Source organism: Tasmannia lanceolata, unplaced genomic scaffold (assembly GCF_043159265.1).
Source record: "Tasmannia lanceolata isolate RefF3 unplaced genomic scaffold, GAP_Taslan_0.1 ptg000018l, whole genome shotgun sequence".
Taxonomy (NCBI): Eukaryota; Viridiplantae; Streptophyta; class Magnoliopsida; order Canellales; family Winteraceae; genus Tasmannia; species Tasmannia lanceolata.
Genome location: NW_027518695.1, coordinates 6,983,329 through 7,005,257, shown reverse-complemented (window position 1 = coordinate 7,005,257; position 21,929 = coordinate 6,983,329). Strand labels below are relative to the sequence as shown.

General features: G+C 38.4%; 1 protein-coding gene across 4 annotated transcripts; it reads right to left on the bottom strand.

Moving 5' to 3' along the window:
* Positions 1 to 130: 130 nt before the first annotated feature.
* On the bottom strand, positions 131 to 15,316 carry LOC143851013 (uncharacterized). Of its 4 annotated transcripts, none has more exons than XM_077360331.1 (7): positions 15,163 to 15,316; positions 9,524 to 9,675; positions 7,893 to 9,302; positions 5,713 to 5,773; positions 3,533 to 3,651; positions 988 to 1,078; positions 131 to 217 (listed from the first exon to the last, which is right to left on the bottom strand). In XM_077360331.1, the coding sequence occupies exons 2-7, from the start codon at positions 9,592 to 9,594 to the stop codon at positions 146 to 148; spliced, it is 1,824 nt and encodes a 607-aa protein (XP_077216446.1). In that variant the 5' UTR covers positions 9,595 to 9,675; positions 15,163 to 15,316; the 3' UTR covers positions 131 to 145. The 4 variants fall into 4 exon arrangements, with proteins under 4 accessions (XP_077216446.1, XP_077216447.1, XP_077216444.1 ...); XM_077360332.1 differs by having other exon boundaries at positions 15,123 to 15,276; XM_077360329.1 differs by having other exon boundaries at positions 7,893 to 9,675.
* Between the last annotated feature and the right edge of the window lie 6,613 nt (positions 15,317 to 21,929).

The window sequence follows — 21,929 nt, the reverse complement described above, 5'->3', positions numbered from 1 at the left end:
ACCCCTGCTTTGCAGAGAGACTGTTTTCGTGACTTGAACCCGTGACCACCAGGTCACAATGGAGCAACCTTACCGTTGCGCCAAGGCTCGCCCTCTTTATAGGTGACTTAAAACTTATAATGCATGTTGCAGCATACTAGAAGCTTCAAAAAGGGTTTCTTAGACATACCGACTGTACGTATTTTAGATGCATCATAACTTCATCAGTTCCCAGCTCCTATAGACAAAAAAATGTATCATGGTAAGAACAGTAAGAACAAAACAATGTTGAAAGAGTCATGGTTTTAAATTTCGGTTTCGGTATGTATTTCGTACTTCACCGAAACCGAAGTTTCGACCAAAATCACGAAATTTTAGCCGAAATTCGCTACACCAAAAAAAGCAATATTTTATTCATTACCGAATTTCAGTAATTTTGGCCTAAATTTTGGAAAAATACAATATTATTAAAAAAAATTGAATTTGGAGAAAATTCGCCTGAAATGGGCGAAATTTCCACCGAAATTTGATAAGTCCGAAATTTCAGATTTCGCCAAATTTCAGTTTCGGTCTCAACCGAAATTTCGGACGAGGAACAATATAATGAAAATCACGGGATCATAACGAATAGGAGGGAGAAAGCAAGGGCAGACTATTGAGAAAATAAATTAACTGCATTGCGTCCCATTCTTTCAGTGACATGCAATGAGACCCAATAAAAAATATTAGGAAACAATTTCATTGCAACACCTGTTTATCACTAAATTATGTTATTTAACCATGGTTCTATTATATGTTAATATAATTGAGTTTCCACTTTTGGAACTCTTTTTAGTTCCACTCATATAGCTTGCCAAGATTATTACATTTCCCAAAAAGCTCTCAGAAGACAATTAAAAAAGAAAAGACAAGCTTGAATTCGTGCAATTATTAAAAATGGTAGTGCAAATATCAGTAGCCCTAATTTAAAATACCGCATAAACGAAATGATTCGAGTAAGAATTCCACCTGAGGAACATCACAATCAGAATGGATAGGATCCCAAAGAACACAGCAGGAGCAATCCCAATCATCAGTTTGAACTTCAAAAAGCGGTGCCCTGTGAGAACCGCCAAACACTTGAATATTCATTTCATGAGCATAAGTTGGAATACTTTTTTTTTAATGGCATAAATTGGAATACTTGTATATAAAACAAACAAGAACAATGCTAATTTTTAAATACTGTCTTCATATCATGTGAGGAATATGCTCTACCACAGCAATCCAACATTTTTTTTTGAAAATTATAAACGTAATTTACGATGATTTAGGGCAGTTCCCTGAATTGAAACATGATAAAAGCATGTAAAACCTTGAGGCTGCCACAATAAATTTAGGCCGGGTGAAATAGAGTACTCAAAGATTTGATTTTTTTTCATGCAAGACCCTTTGGATTGGCCAACACAGCAATCCAATATTATACTTCAAAAAGTAAGTATCGTGCTCCAAGAACAATATTTTATGTCTAAGCATATTCGAGAGCTCACACTTATTGACGAGCTCGTCCAGAGGCAAAACCATAGTTACCGGATTCACCATCCGCCCTCCGATCCGCGATCCGGGGTCCCACGATCCGAAACGTGGTTCACTAACGACCCGGATCGCCAAAGATGACGAACCGCGGCGACCCGCGGGAGAGAAAGAGAGAGAGATGCATATAGACTAGAAGAGAGATGGAGAGAGCTACAAATTTTATATATTTTGGGTTGAATTGGAACTAGAACTTTATTCTGAAAAAAATATGTAGGGCATACATGAGGTTTTTTTATATTTTTTTATTGAATGGATGTAGTATTGACTATGGAAGGATATTCATATATTCCAACTGGAACTTTCTTTTTGAAAAAATATGTATGACATATACGAGGTTTTTATATTTTGTGTATTAAATGTGTGTAGTGTGTACTATGGAATGACATTCTTGTAAAAATATATGAAATAATATATATATATATATATATATATATATATACCCTCATCGTACCGCGTACCGGACTACCATCGTACCCCGTACCCGTTCCCGTACCGCGTTCCAGGTAACCTTGGGCAAAACTGGGTAGACTTGGACGAGTCAATGATAAACCTCACATCTTTTTCCATTGACTCGGGTGAATCAAAAATGTTTTTGATTGACTTGGTAGGGTCAAACCCAGTCAACTCGGGTTAGCTGATAATTGACACATTGAATTTTTAAACATTGTATCTAGGATTGTATGGATAAATATCCATCTAGAGGACTAATGTCATAACCATAAATATTATGGGGCATTTGCTAAGGACCATCACACTAGGCATTTTATGGGCGGCTGTTGCATGAGAGAGCAGCCACCTCATTAATAAGACAATTTGTTGAAAAGTGAGCCTATGTGGCTGCTCTCTCATGCAACAGCAGGCCTGCGAAATACCTTTTGAGTTTCACCTTGCCCAAGTTCTCAACAGAGTCGGAGTTTTTAAACACTAGTTGGTTGTTTTAATCAAGAAACAAAAAGCATCAATAGCAGTTATAGACATTGTGTTTGAGATGTTCAAGTCTGCTACTACTCCCAATTCTTAATCAACGGTTTTAGCAATTACTCCTGGTTTTATATCCTTGCTGATATCAGTTAATAAGAACATTTGCCAATCACCTCCAATAAAGCCCAGAATAAAGGAATCACCATAATTTAAGTTACACAACATGAAGTCAACTATCACCAATAGATATCATTTTACTCTTACTAAGCATTAAACCTCTACTATGAAAACCATATAAGAGAATGTCATCTTTGGTATTGTTTAAGTTCCTAAAAAAATCTTCAATAGTACCAGCTATCCCAAAGCATTACTAATAGAATCTCTAAGACAATGTCTGTCATCACCAATATGTCCATGAATTTGACTTTTACGCAAGTATAATTGGCTGCACAAAGGTCTTCACCTACTTCCAATCATGGTTTGAAATTTCGTCCGAAACCAAAACCCCCCAAAACCGAAATTTCGGTTGGGACTGAAACTAAAATCCCCGAAACTGAAATTTTTGGAAATTTCGGTTTCAATTTCAGAAAAATGAAATTTTTTTTCCAAAATTTTCCTAATTTTCCTAAATTTTGCAATAAATTTGTAATTCATTTTTCTTTTACTGAATTTCGGCTGAAACCGAAACTGAAAACCTTGCTTCCAATAACTAAGATTTCAAGTTTTTCATCTTCTTCCTTTTATTGTTGAAGTTCCCCTCCACTTTCTTATGGTCTTCTCTTTCTCTATTTTCCCTCAATTTTTCAACAAAAATAGAAAAAGATCATGCCAGTAAATATCTTAGCAGGATTTTTTATTTAGACTATGATCATGTCCCTGGTACATTCATTCTTGATTAACTTAGGGGCTGAATCTGAATGTCCAGTCAAAATATCTTACATCATAATCATAAAATTCATACCCTTATGTTACATTATGCAATGGCATTAGAATTGATGATAGACAACTGACACAATTTCCTAGATCATATTTTCAAAATGATTCAAAAATAATTTACCTTCGCCACTTTCCACAAATAATTCCTTCATCATCTCCTATGTTTCCATATATGACCTCCCGACATTGAAGCCAATTACCTATAGAGTTGTCTGTACATGACTGGTTCGAATTCCACCCCTAGGAATCAAAGGTAGGAATAGTTATTTTTCTAGCAAAAAAGTACCTGCTAGAAAGATATCACAAAATGCAGAACAACAATAATAAAAGCAAAAACAATTTTTGGCTAGTGAGAGAGGCGATTTTTTGGCGATTCAATTGCTCCTTCCCTAGGTCGATGGAAACCCTAGGGAGGGAGGCGATTTCATCTCTCTCTCTCTCTATCATTTTTAGCATCTTTTTCTCCCCTCTCTCTCGCTGGTCTCTCTCTCCGATCGATCGATCTCTCCCTCTCTCCTTTCCTGATCTCTCTCTCTCTCTCTATCATTTTTAGCATCTTTTTCTCCCCTCTCTCTCGCTGGTCTCTCTCTCCGATCGATCGATCTCTCCCTCTCTCCTTTCCTGATCTCTCTCTCTCTCTCTCTCTCTCTCTCTCTCCTTTTCTTTCATTTTTATGATCTCTCCCCGATCTCTCTTTCTGCTTTTTCTGACCCCCCCTCTTTCTATCTCTCTAGTCTCTCTTTCTCTTAGATCTATCTCTCCTACTTTCTGATCTTTCCCTCTCTCTCTCCCTTGATGGGCAAGGGAGGTGTTGGTGGCCGGATGATGCCCGAAGGTGGGCAAATCTCGCAGGGGATGCAGCAATGGTGGCTGGAGGTGCGGAATGGCCAGATTTGGGTCTGAGTGGGCTAGATTTAATGGCGAAAGGATCGAAACTGGGTAGGGTGGATGGAGAAAGTAGGCTGGTGAGTAGTCGGAAGTTGTGCACGTGGCAGGAGTATGAAAAAGGGTGGCCGGATTCGGGGGAAAAAGAGGAGGTTGGATGTGGAGGTGATGATGGTGGTGGTGGTGGTGGAGAAAAAGTTTGATGGAGGATGCGGACGGTGGTATTGAGACGACCGGTTATTCCAAACCCTCTCCCTCGTGAAACGCGGAAAGCACGTCGGATGTCAGAAATGGTGCAGTGGATGACCAGCAAAGGGCTTTGGGATGCCGTGGGTCGCCGGATCTGGGGGTCGTGTTGAGTGGTGGAGGCGATGGGTAGCCGAAGATAGCATTGGGTTGCCGTCTGGAGATTGGGGGGTAAAGATGGGTTTGATCGAGGTGTAAGGTTGGTGCTAGAAGGGCTGAGGTATTAGGTTAGGATAGATGTTTTGGGTTGCAGGCAGTTAGCTGGAGTGGTGGAAGGCGGTGGCTAGAGAGGTAGTGGTTGAGGAAGGAGGTAAGACTAGGGTTAGGTGGAAGGTAGGGTAGGGTTAGGGTTTTAGGATTTGATGGAAGTGAAGAGGAAGAATGTTAGGGTGAACAATGATGGTCTCTAGGGTTAGGTGGAAGGAAGGGTAGGATTAGGGTTTTAGGTTCTGGTGGAGGTGGAGAGTAAGAAGTTAGGGTGAACAATGGTGGTCTCTATGGTTAGACTAGGGTTTTTGGCTTGATGGTTTAATGGGGATCCCTCGGGATGGGCGGTGGCGCAAGGTGAAGGCCGCCAAAGATCGGATTTGACGGGTTGGCTATTGTGCACGGTAAGGGGCGCACAATAGCTTCAGGCCTTTGAGCGGAATTTTTGAAAATCGAATTCGCCGGCTAGAAAGTGGTGGAGAAGTCTGTGTGACGTGGCAGGTCATAGCTATGACTTGATGGGCCCCACAAATATGACACTTTTTGTTGGATTCGATTCAATTGAGACCATTGGGCAATGTAAAGGAAAGGAAGGGGGAATGGTGAAGGCACTCTCGGCTGCGGTAGTAGATGAATAGTTCGAAAGGGAAGTGACATAGTTATTCGGCATGGTGGCAGCGCATGGAAGTGTAGACCTCACTGTAGCGGTTGACCCAGAAGATTACTTCTTTTGGTTTTTTTACTGGCCTAGGAGTATGCTCCTGGCCATCCTTAATTGATTCTATGTAATTGATTCTATGTAATGCAAGTAGGGAGCCTTGGTCCCCAATGTAATCTTCATAGTATCAATGAAATTGTCAATTTTCAAAAAAAAAAATAATAATAATAAAAGCAGAACAACAATAATAAGTTGTATATATTAAAAAAAAACAATATTAAGTTGTATCTGTAAAGAAATCTCACATCCAAACTAGCATACTCCGAAGGATCCATCTCGAGGGCTTCACCAAAATTATCAGTGTCACTACAACCAAAAGAGAGGAATGTCAAAGGAGCAAGAAACAAACCATAGCAACATGACCAGTAATGTACAACAATGAAAACTAAACAAGAGAAGCTGTACATATACATGTACATTATCCTATACAAATAGAACCCCTTCCAAAAACTAGGCATAAATTCTGATGTCAAAGAGAGATGTCATATCCTTAATGGCACAAGAATAAGCAGGAAGTTTTAAAGAAAGGAGAGTGATTTTCACATAATCCTTTTTCTTAAATGATAACAGTTTATAAAGAAAAGAAAATAGAAGTGAGAAAATGAGATGCAAGGGTCAGAGGGATGACATAGCCCCAAATTAAAAGTAATCAATATTGACGAGGGAATGATTCCCCAATGCATAGGGTCGGTTGATCTACTTCTTCCTTTTCCAACGCATTCACTAACTCATTTGCACTTCTAAAAATATGACAAAAAGGTGGCAATTCTCCAAAGATGAATTATTTTCAAAATAATATTCGCTACTATCCACGTGCCTAAATCTTTTACCCTAAGCAATCTCTTTAGAAGAGTTCCACCATCAATTGACAAGTGTTACTTCAGAATATGCAACCCGGTGAGAAGAGCCAATCCTGCTTCATTAGACTATTTCACCTCAATTGGCTTGAAAAAGATCATGATAATATCTCCCAAATACAAGATGAGGAAAGCAATTGTAGCTACTCTGACACCTATTGATTTTGCACATTCTATTCGAGTCGGGAATTCTTGTTCCTTCACTATTTCCTGGATTCCTCGTCTACTCCCCACGTTCCTTTGATTGGGCATATTGAGAACTTGATGAAGTGCAAGACCCCACCTAAATGAGATTGATGTAAGGTTAAAATGCCTTGTATCATTAGTAAGGCAAAGCACTTTCATTTTCTTTTTTAAGGTTGGTTTCCTTTCTTTTTCAGAAAGCAAGTGTTCATCTTGCATCATTTCTATTCAATTGAATGATATAATTCCAATTGGCACTCTTCTAATCCAGTGAGGATGGCTGCAAGAAGACTGGTGGATATGGAGGATCATGCTTTGACCCTTTTCTTTATAAATATATCAAAATAGCCCTAAATGATGCTTTTTTCTTTTTCTGAATGTGTAAATAAGTCCTATGGATGCAACAAATAAAAATCAAGTATGATTCTTTTTAGTATTTCATAATTAGTATGTGGTATGCTTCAATCATATGGCTTCTGTGGGAGTGATGGGTGCAATGGAAAAACTCCGTTGAAAATTGGGATCAAGTTGAATTCCTAAATCGAATTCCTACCTGACTTTTTTTTTGTATGACAATAACTATCAATTGAAAAAGAAATCTCCAAGAATCTGCTAATCAAAATAGCATTCTATTAAGTACATATAGCATTGAGATACTAATATTGAATGTTTTTTTTTTAAAGGCAAAGAGAATTTATTAACAAATTTATTAACAAAAAACGATAGGAGAGGAAACAACGACCAAGGTGGTCGAAAACAAGAAGCACAACACAAGCCTACCAAATAGATCCACAAACAAAACACCAGTACATAAAATAGCTTGAGGAAGGTGATAAAAAAGATCCACTCGGGTTTCGCTCACGCCATGTCTGACCAATCCACCTTGGCGTTTACAGATCTCCTAACATGTTGAAATTTGACCTGGTGACCCTCCAGCCCCTCATGGATTTCTTCAATAATATCTTCAAGTCTCCATGGAGCTCTAGTTTTGTGGTCAAACCATCTAATCACAGTCACATATCTCCTATAACCAACCGATCTAAGAATTTGCTATCATATAACCGAATACCATGAAGTGCCACCATCACTTAAGCTTTGTCGGAATCCTTCATCCCAATCGGACCCGAATACTCCCACTTAGTAAGACCGATTACATGGTTTGATTACCAGGCAACATCCATATGCAAAATTATCATGGATAGCACTGAGTTAGTCACATTTACAAAATTAGAGAGATACGCATGATTAAATTTTTATGGTTTTAATTTATAGGCAGTGCCTTGTGATTTATATTTTTGACCAAACGAAGGTAGACCACATGTCCATGCCCACAAAGCCAGTATAGAATAGCAAGACTGAAAAAGAGTAAGATTGAAGGAACGTACTTGGGGATTGGATCGGACCAGTCTGGAACTTCTGCTTGGAAAGCTTTACCTATCCGAACCCCAGATGTATATGGTTCCTCGTCTTTCAACATGAATGATACCAGGCTAGATTCTCCTCGAAATGTTTTTTTCCTATATTCAGAATTTTCACTCATGATATTTGATGATTTTTCAGTGGTAATCCCCAGCAAAGGTTTTGGCTTCTTTTTCATACAAGGTTGACAATACCACTCATCAATTGGAACCTCTTTTACTCTGGGTTTGCAACAAGACAGATGAAATGCTTCTTCACAAAGGTCACATATTAGCATCTTCAATGGATTTTCTGAAAGACCACATATTTTACATTGTTGACATGCATCGCCATTAATAGCCGGGATGTTTACAGAAGCTCGGGCTCTAGTGGAGACAGAAAGTTCCTTTTTAGAAGGACGTTTTCCAAAGAGCTCTGTGGCCACAATATCAGAGGAGGAACACTCCGCAGTGTCATCAGAATCGGACTTAAAGAAAACTGAACCATGATCCATGTTAGAAATCGATGAAGAGCGCCTATCATTTGCACTGGAGTAAGATTCTAAAGTTGATTTTTGAACGTTACTGTTACTGATAGATGATACAGGAAACTTTTGTTCTTCTCTAACTGAACATTCATTAATGAAGTCTGGTTTTGAAACATCTTCCAAACTCCTAGGAATATTAATTTGTGTACTGAAAACATCTTCACAATTTTGTGGACAATGCTGTATGTAAATGGATGTGTTTCCATTATCCAAAAGATCTCGGTTACATACTTCAACAGGCATAACAGGAGCTCTAACAACATCAATTTCTCCCTTGATCTGTGAATACGACTGGTCATGCTTCTGTTCTGACTCAGAAAGATATTCGGAACTTTGACACGAAAGAAAATGACTATAAAGCCATTTCTGCGCCTGGAAAAGAGGAACAGAATTCTTATGCAGCTTTCTTCGCCGGTAGACAGAATCATTTCTCTTAGATTCGGAATGCAGCTTCAGCTGCCGGTACACATATTCATTACTTTTAGGTTTAGAACTAAGATCTCTGCCACCTACTTCAACTGGCATAACAGGAGCTCTAACAACATCAATTTCTCCCATTAATTGTGAATATGGCTGATCATGCTTATGTTCTGTCACAGAAAGGCATTTGGAACTTTGACTCGAAAGCCTTTTCTGCGCCTGGAAAAGAGCAACAAAATTCTTATGCAGCTTTCTTCGCCGGTAGACAGAATCATTCCTCTTAGATTCAGAATACGGTTTCAGCCGTCGGTACGCATACTTATTACTTTTCGGTCCAGAACTTGCACTCATAGCCTTGCTAGTCGATAAATCCACAAAGGTCTGGGGCTGCCTTATGCGACCAGTATAAGCAGCATTGTCTTTGGATTTTCTGCAACCACCCCAAGGACATTCATCACTTCTTCTTTTTTGAATGGTACATTCATCACATTTTAGAAACTTGGAATCATCACATTTTGGAAACTTATTCCAAGTTCCATCACAGTGAATCCAATCACAAACCAGGTCTAAATTTTGTTGTTTCCCAGCCATATAGAAAAACTAGAGGTGTTCTAACGCAACTAGGAAGGGAACTCTGGATCAGCATTTCACCTGGAATAATACTTGGAGGAAGTATCTTGCACCATTCCTAGATCAAAACACCTGCTGATTTCCACGTACATATTTCAAAAGAAATGCTTTAAATTGGGCAAAAAAGAACCATCCAGGGAGCTTCTTCAAGTCCATGAACTGCATAAAGTAACCTGAACCATGAAAATGAACGTCACACAGAATAATGGTGGCAAGAGGAAAACAAGCCATAGAAAAGTAAGAGGCATTATATCCAGACGAAGTTTGCTCCTTCCTAAAGTGTACTCTTTCTAAAAAAAAGGCTGACTTTCCAACATACTAGAACACCAAGAAGAGATTATCTCAGTCTTGACAAGCATCTCACAGACTAAGGCTAACTCGAATGGACTCTCATACGAACAATGGTATACGCAAATATGGTGCAACTATGGTGTACACATGAAAACTACAGTGTACATGTCGAATTATCTGCCAGCAAGCATTGTGACGATAAAATCACTAGACAGTCCATCAATGACTCATCTATGTATTTTTGATTCCTCAAGAAATAAACTTGAGATAGTTGAATCTAGTTACATGCGCACACACCGTTACATGTGGGTGTTAGTGTTACATGCACACATACGCCATTACATGTGTGTATGTGTGTGTGTGAGTGAATAACATAAAACAAGTTCAAGAAATGTAAAATGCTGCTAAAATTTTGCTTTCAAAAGACACAACATAGAAACTAGTGTGATAGTCCCTAGCAGTAGATGAATAAGGTAAACTTCAAGCGGATTGAATGCAGAGTGCAGACAGATAAGAGAGTCAAGGTGCAGACTAGAGAACACAAGAGAGAAATCCGTTGTCGTCTGACCATTCAAAAAAAAATCCGTCGTCATCCTCTCCTTCTCTTGCAAACTAGAGAACCCAAGAGATCTCCTTGGAGAAAATCTTCGCAAGCCCCTTTTGCCTTTTTTCTTCTCTCTCAATGCTAAGAGAGTCAATGTGCCGTCCGTTTTACTCATCTTTTCTTTTGGTCATATGAGAGATTCACATACAATTCAGTTTTCCTAAAAAACTTCATGTCACTTTCTATCCAAGGTTTTAAATTTTAGTTTCGGTTTCACTGAAAATTTCGGCTGAAATCTTGTAAAATTTGTTGAAAAAAATCGGTATTTCTAAAATTTCAGTGGAAATCTTTACAATTCCAGTGGAAATCTGGTAAATTTCAATGGAAATATTGTAAATTAGCATGAAAACGAAATTTCGATTGAAATTTTGGCGAAATTCGGGAAAAACTGATTCATTGTGGATTTCGTTTCGGTCCCGGCCGAAACCGAAATATCTCGGCCACCCCAAACCCACAACCAGTGTCCTAATTGGTTTAGGAAACATGAGGCGTGGAAGCAAGGTAATTTCCCAATGTTGAGGTGATCCAGTTTATGATGTACAAATGATGCAGTCCAAAAATCCAGACGCTCTTCGAAGCATAGCAGCGGAGGAAAAATAGATAAATAACAAAAAAAAGAGGCATTCAATCACCATCGTAGGGAATAGAATACTTCGATCACCGTCGAAGGGGATGAGATTTACTTCGATCCCATAGAAGTCGAGTTTCTCATAACGAAACTAGAAAATACACACAAGTTCTGAAAGAACTCAGAAGCCTAAAGGCAAATTTTCATTCAATAATCAAAAGAAGTCCATTGCATTGCTTTGATGATAACTATTTATAAGAAATAAAAACTCAACTCAACTAAAGAGTAAAGAAAGATCTATTACTATTTATTTTTCCTATTGCATTCCATTCCATTTCTTTCGTTCTTGTTCTTCTTTCGCATAAGATGGGATTCTAAAAAAAATAAAGGATTACTTCGTTCCTTTACTATTCATAACAGTGTGAAAAGAAGGCCTGGCTCCAAGTTGGTCAGGAATTGCTTTAGGGGGTTGGTTCACAGGTACAACTTTTGTAACTTCATGGTATACCCATGGATTGGCCAGTTCCTATTTGGAAGGCTGTAATTTCTTAACCGCTGCAGAATTAAGCCTTTGTCCCAAACTAGTTGGGATCGGCTAATGAATCCTTTAGAAAATTTTCATGAAGAAGGTGAAAGGATCTACCCGGCTCAAATTGACTAAGTCTAATCCTGACACTAGTTGGGTTCGTCTACATGGATCATTTTCTTCCATTCTATCATATTCCTATCTAGGGTCATGTTCTTTGTTATGTTCCTAGCCCTCAAGTCTTTCCTCACTGTTTCTACCCAAGTGGTTTTCAGTTTGCCCCTACCTCTTTTAACTCCATCAACTTGGCACAAGTCACTTCTTCTCACTGGAGCATCCAAAGGCAGACGTTGGATATGCCCAAACCATCTTAGGCGGTGCTCTCATCTTCTCCTCAATTGGTGCCACCCCCACCTTTTTACAGATGTCTTCATTTTTAATTTGATCTAACCTTGTGTGGCCGCACGCCCATCTAAGCATTCACATCTCCGCTACACTCATCTTATGCACATGTTGCTTTTCTTGGTGGCCCAACATTCTGAGCCGTACATCAAGGCTGGCCTCACAGTTGTCTTATAAAACCTTCCCTTCAACTTGGTAGGTATTTTACGATCACACAGAACTCCTGAAGCATGCTTCCACTTCAACCAACTTGCTCTTATTCTGTGGTTAACATCCTCTTCAATCTCTCCTTCCTTATGTAGGATTGAACCAAGATAGAGAAAGATATCCCTCTTAGGTACTTCATGTCCAGTCATATTTACTACATCATCGCCCCGTCTCCTTACATTACTAAAGTTGCACTCCATATACTTTGTCTTAGTTCTGCTCAGTCTAAAACGTTTGAATTCCAAAGTAGTTCTCCATAACTCTAACTTAGCATTAACTCCTGCATTGGTTTCATCAATTAATACTATGTCATCGAAATAACATACACCACGGCACCTCGTCCTAGATACCCTCCGTAAGTTCATCCATAACTAGAGTAAAAAGATAAGGACTTAGAGCTGATCCTTGGTGCAGTCTTATTGTAATTGGAAACTTACTATTTATAAGAAATAGAAACCCTAAAAGTTAAGCTAAGGCCTAAGCAGCTAATATTAGCCGTCCATCTAAACTTACTGTAATACAACCTAAAAACCTAAACTAAAACAACCCAACTATAGAAATCCCGTAATAGGCATGTAGCACATCTTAAAAATGCATGTAACTTCCTCAAATCACATCCAAATCACATGATCTTAGGCTCGTTAGATAGGTAATTGAAAAACATTTCTAAAGATACCAAAATCAAGCCAACAGACAAGATTTGATGCCTGAAAAGTAGGGTACAATTAAAATGACGTAAATACAAATTAAAAAATACGAAACATGTTTCACGTCATTGAACCAAACTTTCTTGGTGATTTTGCCCGCATCATATTCCCCTGGTTAAAAAAAACTCGTCCTCGAGTTTTGAAGTGCCAAAGAATGTTTATCATATGAAACTCACGAGGATCGAATCCCTACTGCATAATCCCGAAGATGAAAATATGCTATGTCTTAAACTTGAACTTGAACATGCTTGGAGTCATTAATATCCATTGTAGGCTTCAACGTAAGATCTAATAAAAATGGATCTACATAAATTGATGAAAAATTGATGTAATGTTTTCCACTGACCGGTACTTCAAATCTCTATTGGCCCACCTAATGTGATGTCAGATCCAATTTCATTTGGTTCTTCAATCATGATTTCAACGCACATCATCCATCTCTTCCAGCGAATCATTGATCGTTTTGTCATCGTAAAAAATAAATTGCTCATCATCTAAGCTTTTAGCAACGATTAAGAATTTGTCTTCTGCATATTCATCATATATTAGTGGCGAATCCCAATTTATGATTTCCTGCTCTAAGTAATAATAAAACGATTTCAAGTCCCGGGTTACCTCCCAATCTTGGCATTCAACAACTCTCCTTTGAACTGATCGAAGATACTCTGTAGCCATCACGAATCCACGCAAATTTTGTACCAAACTTCTTCTTCTTCTTCAACCCAAGGAAAGAGTTAGCTCTGATACCAACTGATGCAGTCCAAAAATTTGAATGCTCTTTGTTGCGCAACAAGGGAGGAAATAGATAAAATAACAAGAAAAGGGGCCTTCGATCACCGTCGTAAGGAATAGAATACTTCGATCACTGTCGAAGGGGATGAGATTTACTTCGATCATGTAGAAGTCGAATTTCTCATAGCGAAACTAGAAAATACTCACGAGTTCTGAAAGATCTGAAAAGCCTAAAGGCAAATTTTCATTCAATAATCAAAAGAAATCCATTACATTGCTTTGATGATAACTATTTATAAGAAATAGAAACCCTAAAATTTAACTTAAGGCCTAAGCAGCTAATCGTAGCCGTCCATCTAAACTTACCGAAATAGAACCTGAAAACCTAGACTAAACAACCCAAATATAGAGATCCCGTAATAAGCATGTAGCACATCATAAAAATACCCATAACTTCCTCAAATCACATCCAAAAATCATGATCTTAGGTTCGTTAGATAGGTAATCGAAAACCTTTCTAAAGATACAAAAAATAAAGCCAAACGGTCAAGATTTGATGCCTGAAAAATAGGCTACAAATAAAATGAAGAAAATACAAATTTAAAAAAAAAAAAAATGTGTTCTACGCCATTGAGCCAAACGTTCTTGGTGATTTCCGCTCGCATCATCAAAGGTAGTTTCCTTCTTAAATTTATGTACTTGATGTTTTAAATTTAAAGATTTTGGTGTGAAAATTTAATCCTTTCTACAATCTTTGAAATTAGTCACTATCCAAAGCCAGACATTAACAACCCGACCCAAGAAACTATCGCGGTAGGGTTAGGTGCATAGTTGCCGGAAACTCCTTGCGCGGGTGGGAAACCCGTTTTCCCTAAAACGAGTTTCTCGCGGTTGGGAAACTCGTTTCCCCTAAAATGAGGGAAACACGTTTCGGAACATTTCCAAAATATGATACAAAATTGGAGAAATGTTTCTGAAACACATGGGAAACATATGGAAAACTTATGTAAATAATGTGTAAATGCGTGATAAACGTATGCAACACTCGTAGAAAACGCATATGAAACATGTAGGAAACATGTGTGGAACTTATGCCAATCATTTTGGAAAAAACACATAATTTCCTAAGACGTTTCTCGTACGATTTTCTATTGTTTCTCGTTTCTCGTTTCCCCTGTATTTTTTTCATGCGTTTCCCGTTTCCATTTCCCGTTTCGTTTCCAGCATTCGTTTCCCACCCTGGAAACTATGGTTAGGTGTAAGAACCTTGGGTTCCCTAGGGTTGGGTTTATGAATCTTGGGTTTTCCCATAAAAATATTTAAAAATTTTGGTGTGACTATAGATAACCATGACCCCAAAACATCACAACATACGAATTAAAGAACTCAAGTGATGAATAAGGAACACCCAACACCCAGAAAACAAATCAATCAAACAACCAATAATCCATGTTGCTAGAAGATTAAAAAAAAAAAAAACTGATGACCCATAAAAGATACATGAATGGAGTGCAAATATCAAATAAAATAGTAGACATATCAAATAAATCAATAAATATCATCTAATGAAAGAAAAATCAGACATGGAACGAGCAGATATGCAGAGAAACGTGTGAAATTCACCCAAGTTAAGCAACTCAGCGTTGGAACTAGACTTTAGGGCACCAAATAGGACTAGGCGAGAGCCTTTGAAGGATACAAAAAAGAAAAGAATCTAATAAACTATGCAATTTTTTTTTTTTGAATAGGTCTATTTATAAGAGAAAGATACATATAAGGCCCCTAAAATTTGCGTGCACTTTCCCACTTTTGTCGACACGTGAATTGGTATCTTTATTGCTGTTATTTCAAATACAAGACAGCAAGAAGGGAATCCATATTGACTGAAAAGGCTAGTTTAGTAGTCCTGGGACTCACCCAATTTGTAATTCCCTCCGTCCAATGTGAATAGGCAAAGAAGGGAATTTCATCAAAGTTGTTTTCTTTTTGGTCCTTGGACTAACTGAAATTGTAATCCTCTTCCCAATGTGAATAGGGAAATAAGCAAATTTCATTAAGTAGTCTTTTTTTTTCTGTGGTGTTGCATTGTGGTGGGCAATGGTCCACAAGATAAAACTACTAACACATTCCTATGGATGCAATATGTTAGGTTGGGCCATAGTTTTAAACCCCCCACCCCCGGCGCATCATCGTGGACTCCCCATAGTCGACTCCTTTTTTCCTTGGCCGTGTTCCGCGTCTTGCCGCTTTGTTCCACATTTTGCCGCCGTGTTCTACATTTTGCCCTACAGAGTCAATAAAAACTTCTTTGACGCTCCCGAGTTATGACCATGTCAACCGAGTACTCGTCGTGTCATGCCGAGTCGACTAGGATTTTCTTCAACCACGTTTGAACTGCATCCGCATTTTGAAACACTGGTTGGGCCATTCTGTGGTGGGTCCCATTAGATGACTTTTTCCAACAATCCTACGAGTTTGGATGATCTGAGGCGGTGTTTCAAAACGCTGCTGAATAGAATCCTAGTTGACTCCGCATGATGAGGTTGAGAACTCAGTTGATGCAGTCATAATTCGAGAGAGTGAAATGAGTTTTTTTTAATTGACTCTGTAGGGCAAAATGTGGAACACTGCAGTAAAACATGGAATGTGGCCAAGGTAAAAGGGAGTTGATTCGGGGGAGTCCACGATGACGCGAGGGAGTTTTAAAACTATGATATGAGGACTACTATCTGATTTGAAAAATTACCATCTTTGTGTCTCCCTCCCTCTCTTTCTCTCTCTAGGAGTGTTACAGAAATAGTCCCAACTCCCAAGTTCAGTTATTTTACCTCAACCGTCACTCTTCCCTCATAATCCAATCTTTTCATACTTGGATTTGTATGAATTATTCCTTTGATTATTTGGATTATCAGTATTCTTTTGTAAATTTTCCATCCTTCTTCCTTGGGCTTTTGCAGCATTTTTTTCTGTTGCTCTAGGGCCTCTAGACACCTCTAAAATCAATTTGGATATAATCTTAAATGCAAATCATTTCAAAGTTCATAATGACAATATGAGAGTAGTGGTTATAATAGCATTATAAATGTTACAGCTGATGGCTTCCACAGAGAGACCTCAGTGTCCTATTTGCAATTAACATTAAATCAAAGTGATATTATTTTCAAACAAGGATCAATTTTGGAGGCATCCAAGAATCCTTAGATTGTAGGATTCTCATCCTTTTCATTAATGCATCTTCATTTTAATCCTTTCTGTTGCTTCATTGTATCATCCATTTAACCAAAATATCTTCATTTTCCCCACTAACTCAACTGCCCTATAAGGCTTGAACATGGTTTCACTTTTGCTTCACTTTGTCTTTCTCAGTGGCTGTCTCTGCTATTCTGTCTATAACTGAACTCTTACTTATAAATTCATGTGAAGATTCTGCAATTGAATTGCTGATGTCTGGATAAAACTCGGAGTGGTAAGCCATTATTCTATTTCATTACTTTAGTAATTGAAGCCTTGAATTTTATATCTTCACTTCATATGTGCTACATGGGCATGAATAGGTGAAAATAATTTGGTCCATTTCTTTAAAAAAGCAGTGTTTGGCAAAACTTTGTTTACTGATAAGAGCTCAGTGTGCAATTGTTCAAAGAACGCAGTTGTCTCTGCCAATCTGTTTGGCAGAGATTATCGAACGAAAGAGCATTTGGGAAATTCAATTGAGGGTATTACAATGATAAACATTATTAAACAAAGTCATCCGTGACATTAAAGTTGTGGGCAACTGATGGTCAAATTGGAACGCCTTCGGGATCGACATGAAATTGTTTGAGCCTTGGGAAGATAAACAACTATATTTTTTAATATATGGACTAATCAATGATTACATCAGATAATGCTCATAAATGATGCCACAGCATGTTCACATTTTGTAATGTTAAAGAACTGTAATGGTAAAATGGATGCGCAGTGCCTTAACCATTGCTTGTCTTGACGAAAGGCGGAAAGTAAAAAATAGAGTTTGCATTATCACATCCACGGAAAATAAGAAGCTTCCTTGTCCGAATACAGGTGATGGATCTGTCCTGAGTTTTGGTTCCCTTCTTGTGATTTTATGTCAACAATTGAATACAGGTTATGGATCTGTCTGAATTTTGACTCACTGCTCATGATTTTACGTCAATAATCACTTCCAAGTTCCAAGCCCATGCTGACAACTATTGTACTAAACTATCTGATCTGGGAATAAAGGAAAAAGCATTTGCAATGCCCCTCAAAACTAAACATTACCCAAACAACAATGGATTGCACAGTACAAAGTCCATCTCATGATTTTCGATGAGCTTCCTACTCAAGTTCTCCTCCTCAAGTCGGAATTCTAATGTCCACGCCTTTTCTCACAGTCCATCTCATGATTCTCTCTTACTGAAGTTCCAGGCCCCCATGACATACTATACGCAGAAGGGCGTGAGAGGGGGCTTCAATTTTGAGATCTCTGGAACTGTAGATCATGAGAGCAAGGTCATGAGAAAACCATAGTCTCGTTCGTAGACTCGAATAGACTCACTCTCTTGGATGTAGTCAAATTCTCATTCTAAGATCTCATCCTTTTAACCATTTGTCAGGCTCAACTGCCCTGACACTCACTCACAGGCTCACTCTACAATGGATTGCACAATGCAAATTTATAATTCTCAAGACCCATTTGCATTCCTTTATTACAATGGCAATATCCCAATCAGGGGAGAAGAATACAACATGAATGATTGTTATGGTCGTGAGTGGGGGCCGCCTAGGTATGGGACTGGGTGGGACCCAGCCTGGCATGGCACAGGTTTCAAGAGCCTTGCCTAACGCGTTCCATCAGCTCTGGAGCTTTTGGCATATTGGTAAGGTACCTAACAATGACACCAAAAAAAAAATCTCTCTGTTATCCAGTACACTAAGCTCCTGCTATGAAATACATAGTAAATGGTCTTTAGGTGTTAGCTGTCACATATAGCAGGTGGGTACAACAAGTAAATAATCATCCGTTGTAATCATGTTGCCATCGTAGATGCTTTACTGCAATGATATAATCTGTTATGTTAGTTCATCAGTCTTTGATGGAGCCCTTGTATTCAGCATGATCTCCTAATACACATCTTCTGGGTTCGATAATGCAACAATCACCCCTCCAGCTCCTATCAAAGCTTCACCCTTGTTTATAACAATCATTCGAATCACTATGTTCAAATCAAATGTCTGATTGTATAAGAGCAGTTTTCTAGAGAATCAAGAAGTTTCATTGATCTCAACTTTGGAGTGGTCAGTTTATGGATATTGAAAACTAGAGAGGAGGACGAAGAAAATATGTAGAGAGAGAGAGAGGAAGAGAGGAAGAGAGGAGATACAGTTGTTTTTGGTGGAAATAAGCCGTACGGGCTGTTTGGATATGTGGATTTTAGAATCCAGGTTTTAGTTTGAAAGAGGTGTAAAATTCTGAATTTTTTTATCCTGGATTTTAAGTAAGAAATTCAGGTTTTAGAAATCTCTCTGAGATTTCTAAAACCTGAAAACACGGGACGATCTCCTACTCTCTCGCTCGACGGAAAAAACACTGGACGATCTCCTACTTTCTAAAATGAGCATATCAAAACGACCCCGTAAGGTTTGAGAACCCATCGAGGACCATCTTTATTTTCTTGAGTGAGGGAGGAAACCCACCTAAATGAAAATGGGCCTCACTCACTTAAAACGTACACTCATGTTTGTAACTTATAACACGGGATTTACAATTTTACACCCGTCCCACGGTGAAAAATAAAATAAAAGACAATACATCCTTTCATAAGATATGTTTACAAGTATGTGGGTCAATGGTCTACTCATACCCTGCACATAACATTTGCAACACTTTCAACACTCCCCATAAGCTGGCCCATGGATATCGTGAGCAATACAAGTTCTCTTACCCTTTTGTAACGCAATGGGTAAATCAGGAGATGAATTTGGAGTAAAAAATATTTGAGGAATGATACTTGGAATCCAAGGCCTTTGACTGTTGGATGTCATTTGAATTGTTCGTCGATCCAGCACCCTTCTTTATTTGAGTTCAGACCAGAAGAGGTGTAGCATATCTTGATGTCACATCAATTTCAGTAACAAGGGGTAGAGGAATATCATTCGCCATAGGCATCGAAGGTGGGAAACTCTTTCCAGCAGACAAAAAATAGGGAATTTCTTCATGAAATGTCACATCCATTGAAACATAACTTTTCATGGTCTCCGGGTAATAGCACATGTACCCTTATGGGAATGAAAGTATCCCATAAAGATGCATTTGGTAGCTCGAGCTCCCAACTATCTTTTCCCTTCCAGGAATTTGAAGAAAACAAATTTAGCCAAAAACTATGGGTTTGATAGCACATAAGGAGGTTTGAGGCTTAAGAATTTGAAGAAAAGATTTCCTATTGAGTATTCGTGAAGGCATACGATTGATAAGGTAGGAGGCAGTAAGAATAGCTTCATCCCAATAAGATTTTGGCACATCCATGCCTAGAAGTAAACATCTAGTGACTTCAAGGAGATGATAAATTTTTTTCTTTGCAACTCCATTTTGTTGAGAAGTATAGGGGCAAGAACATTGAAACTCAATACCATTCTCCCTGAGATAACTGCGGAGGTTATGCGATGTATACTCAGCTCCATTGTCCGAGGAAATGATTTTGATATTGTTTTCAAATTTGTTTTTAATCATCTTATGAAAGATCTAAAAGATGGTATAAATTTCATCTCTAGTCTTAATAAGATAAATCCAAGTGGCTCTTCAGCAATCATCAATGAAAGATACACAGTAGTGTTTGGCAACATAAAAACTACTAGAGATGGCCCCAAGCATTAGAGTGCTCAGTATGAAATGGAATTAAACTTTTATTACCATAAAAGGAGAATGAAGTTCGACAATGTTTAGAGAGTTCACATGTCTCACATTGAAGAATTGTTATATTATTGGAATTAAAAAAAATAGAAAACAAGATGCGCATATTGGGTAAAGAAATGTGACCGAGACAATGGTGCCATAACATCACCCGATCTTTATTTGAAACTAATTAATTCAGAATGAAGAGAAACAGAAGTAGACGGTCCATTGTGATCCAAGAGATAGATGCCACCATTTTCATGACCACCACCAATCATTCTCCTCATCATTAGGTCCTGAAAGACATAATAGGAAGGAAAAAATTGTTATGCTGCAGTTTAGCTCACTGGTAAGACTACTGATAACAAATTAGAAGAAAAAGACGGAACACGAAGAACAAATGACAATATCAATGAAGGTGAAAGTTTTAGGGACCATTTATCAAACGCGGCAGTAAGGGAGCCATCGACAATTTTAACATTATTTCTATTGGGATAAGAGGTAAATGAGATAAACCTATTATTTTTACCAGTCGTGGTCTGAAGCTCCTGAAACAATGATCCAGGGGGTAGGAGATAACAAGAAAGCATGATGGGTGGAAGTGTGGTGAACCCCTAATGAAGGCTTTGTAGTGGACAGGAAGCTTGATGTTGTCTCCAGACTAGCAAGGCTCCTATGTAATTCATCAATGACTTGATCTTGAGGGTCACTGGATGGATTACCTGTAGTGATGCATCCATGGTTCTCTTGTGTTTTCTCCATCAATAGTAGTGGTGTGAGCATTAGATCCCCTGAATCTATGACGGAAATAAGGATTAAGATCCCAATACATCTCTCTGGTATGTCTCCTTTTTCCACAATGACTACACTTCAATTTATCCTAGTACATAGCCATCATGTTAATTCAGTTTACTCCTCTACTAATACTTCCATTCAATAGTGGAGTAGGGTTGGAAACCAAAGATGATCGTTCAGGTGGGTCCATAATACCTCGAATCAGCTTAGAATTGTGTCTCCTGCGAGTTCCACCTCTGATGTAGTTGTAGACGGGTTCAAGAGGTGGAAGTATATCCTTCCCAAGAATTTGAACTCTCTGTAAACTCAAAAATGTTCTTTTGCTCAGTTTGTTTCTTCATGTATTTTGGGCTCGGTACATTGAGTTGGTAATAATCCAACTCCTCCCACTTACTTTTGAGCGTGATGTAATATTCCTCAACTGTCATCTCCTCTGGGTGAGATATGTCCTGATGAAGTTGATGAACTCTGTCAATGACGTACTAATTTAGTATTGTTTGTGCCGCAATATCCCATACCTCCTTCGTTGTTCGCAAGAAAAGAAGAGCCCTGCCGATGTTTGGTTGCATAGAATGTAGCTGTCGGAACATTATTGTGAGATTTTTAGCTTTTACTTTTCAAAGTTGGGGTCATTTTCCCTTGATTCAATGATCTTCCCATTGATGTATCCTAACTAGGACCTGCTAACAATGAACATTCTAGC

Excerpts from the sequence above, each read along its gene's own strand:
- LOC143851013 (XM_077360329.1), bottom strand. The coding sequence starts at position 9,463 with ATGGCTGGGAAACAACAAAATTTAGACCTGGTTTGTGATTGGATTCAC. Across the intron at positions 5,774-7,892 it reads TGGTCCGATCCAATCCCCAA|TGACACTGATAATTTTGGTG; the intron begins GTACGTTCCTTC and ends TTTTGGTTGTAG. Across the intron at positions 3,652-5,712 it reads CGGAGTATGCTAGTTTGGAT|GGGTGGAATTCGAACCAGTC; the intron begins GTGAGATTTCTT and ends TTTGATTCCTAG.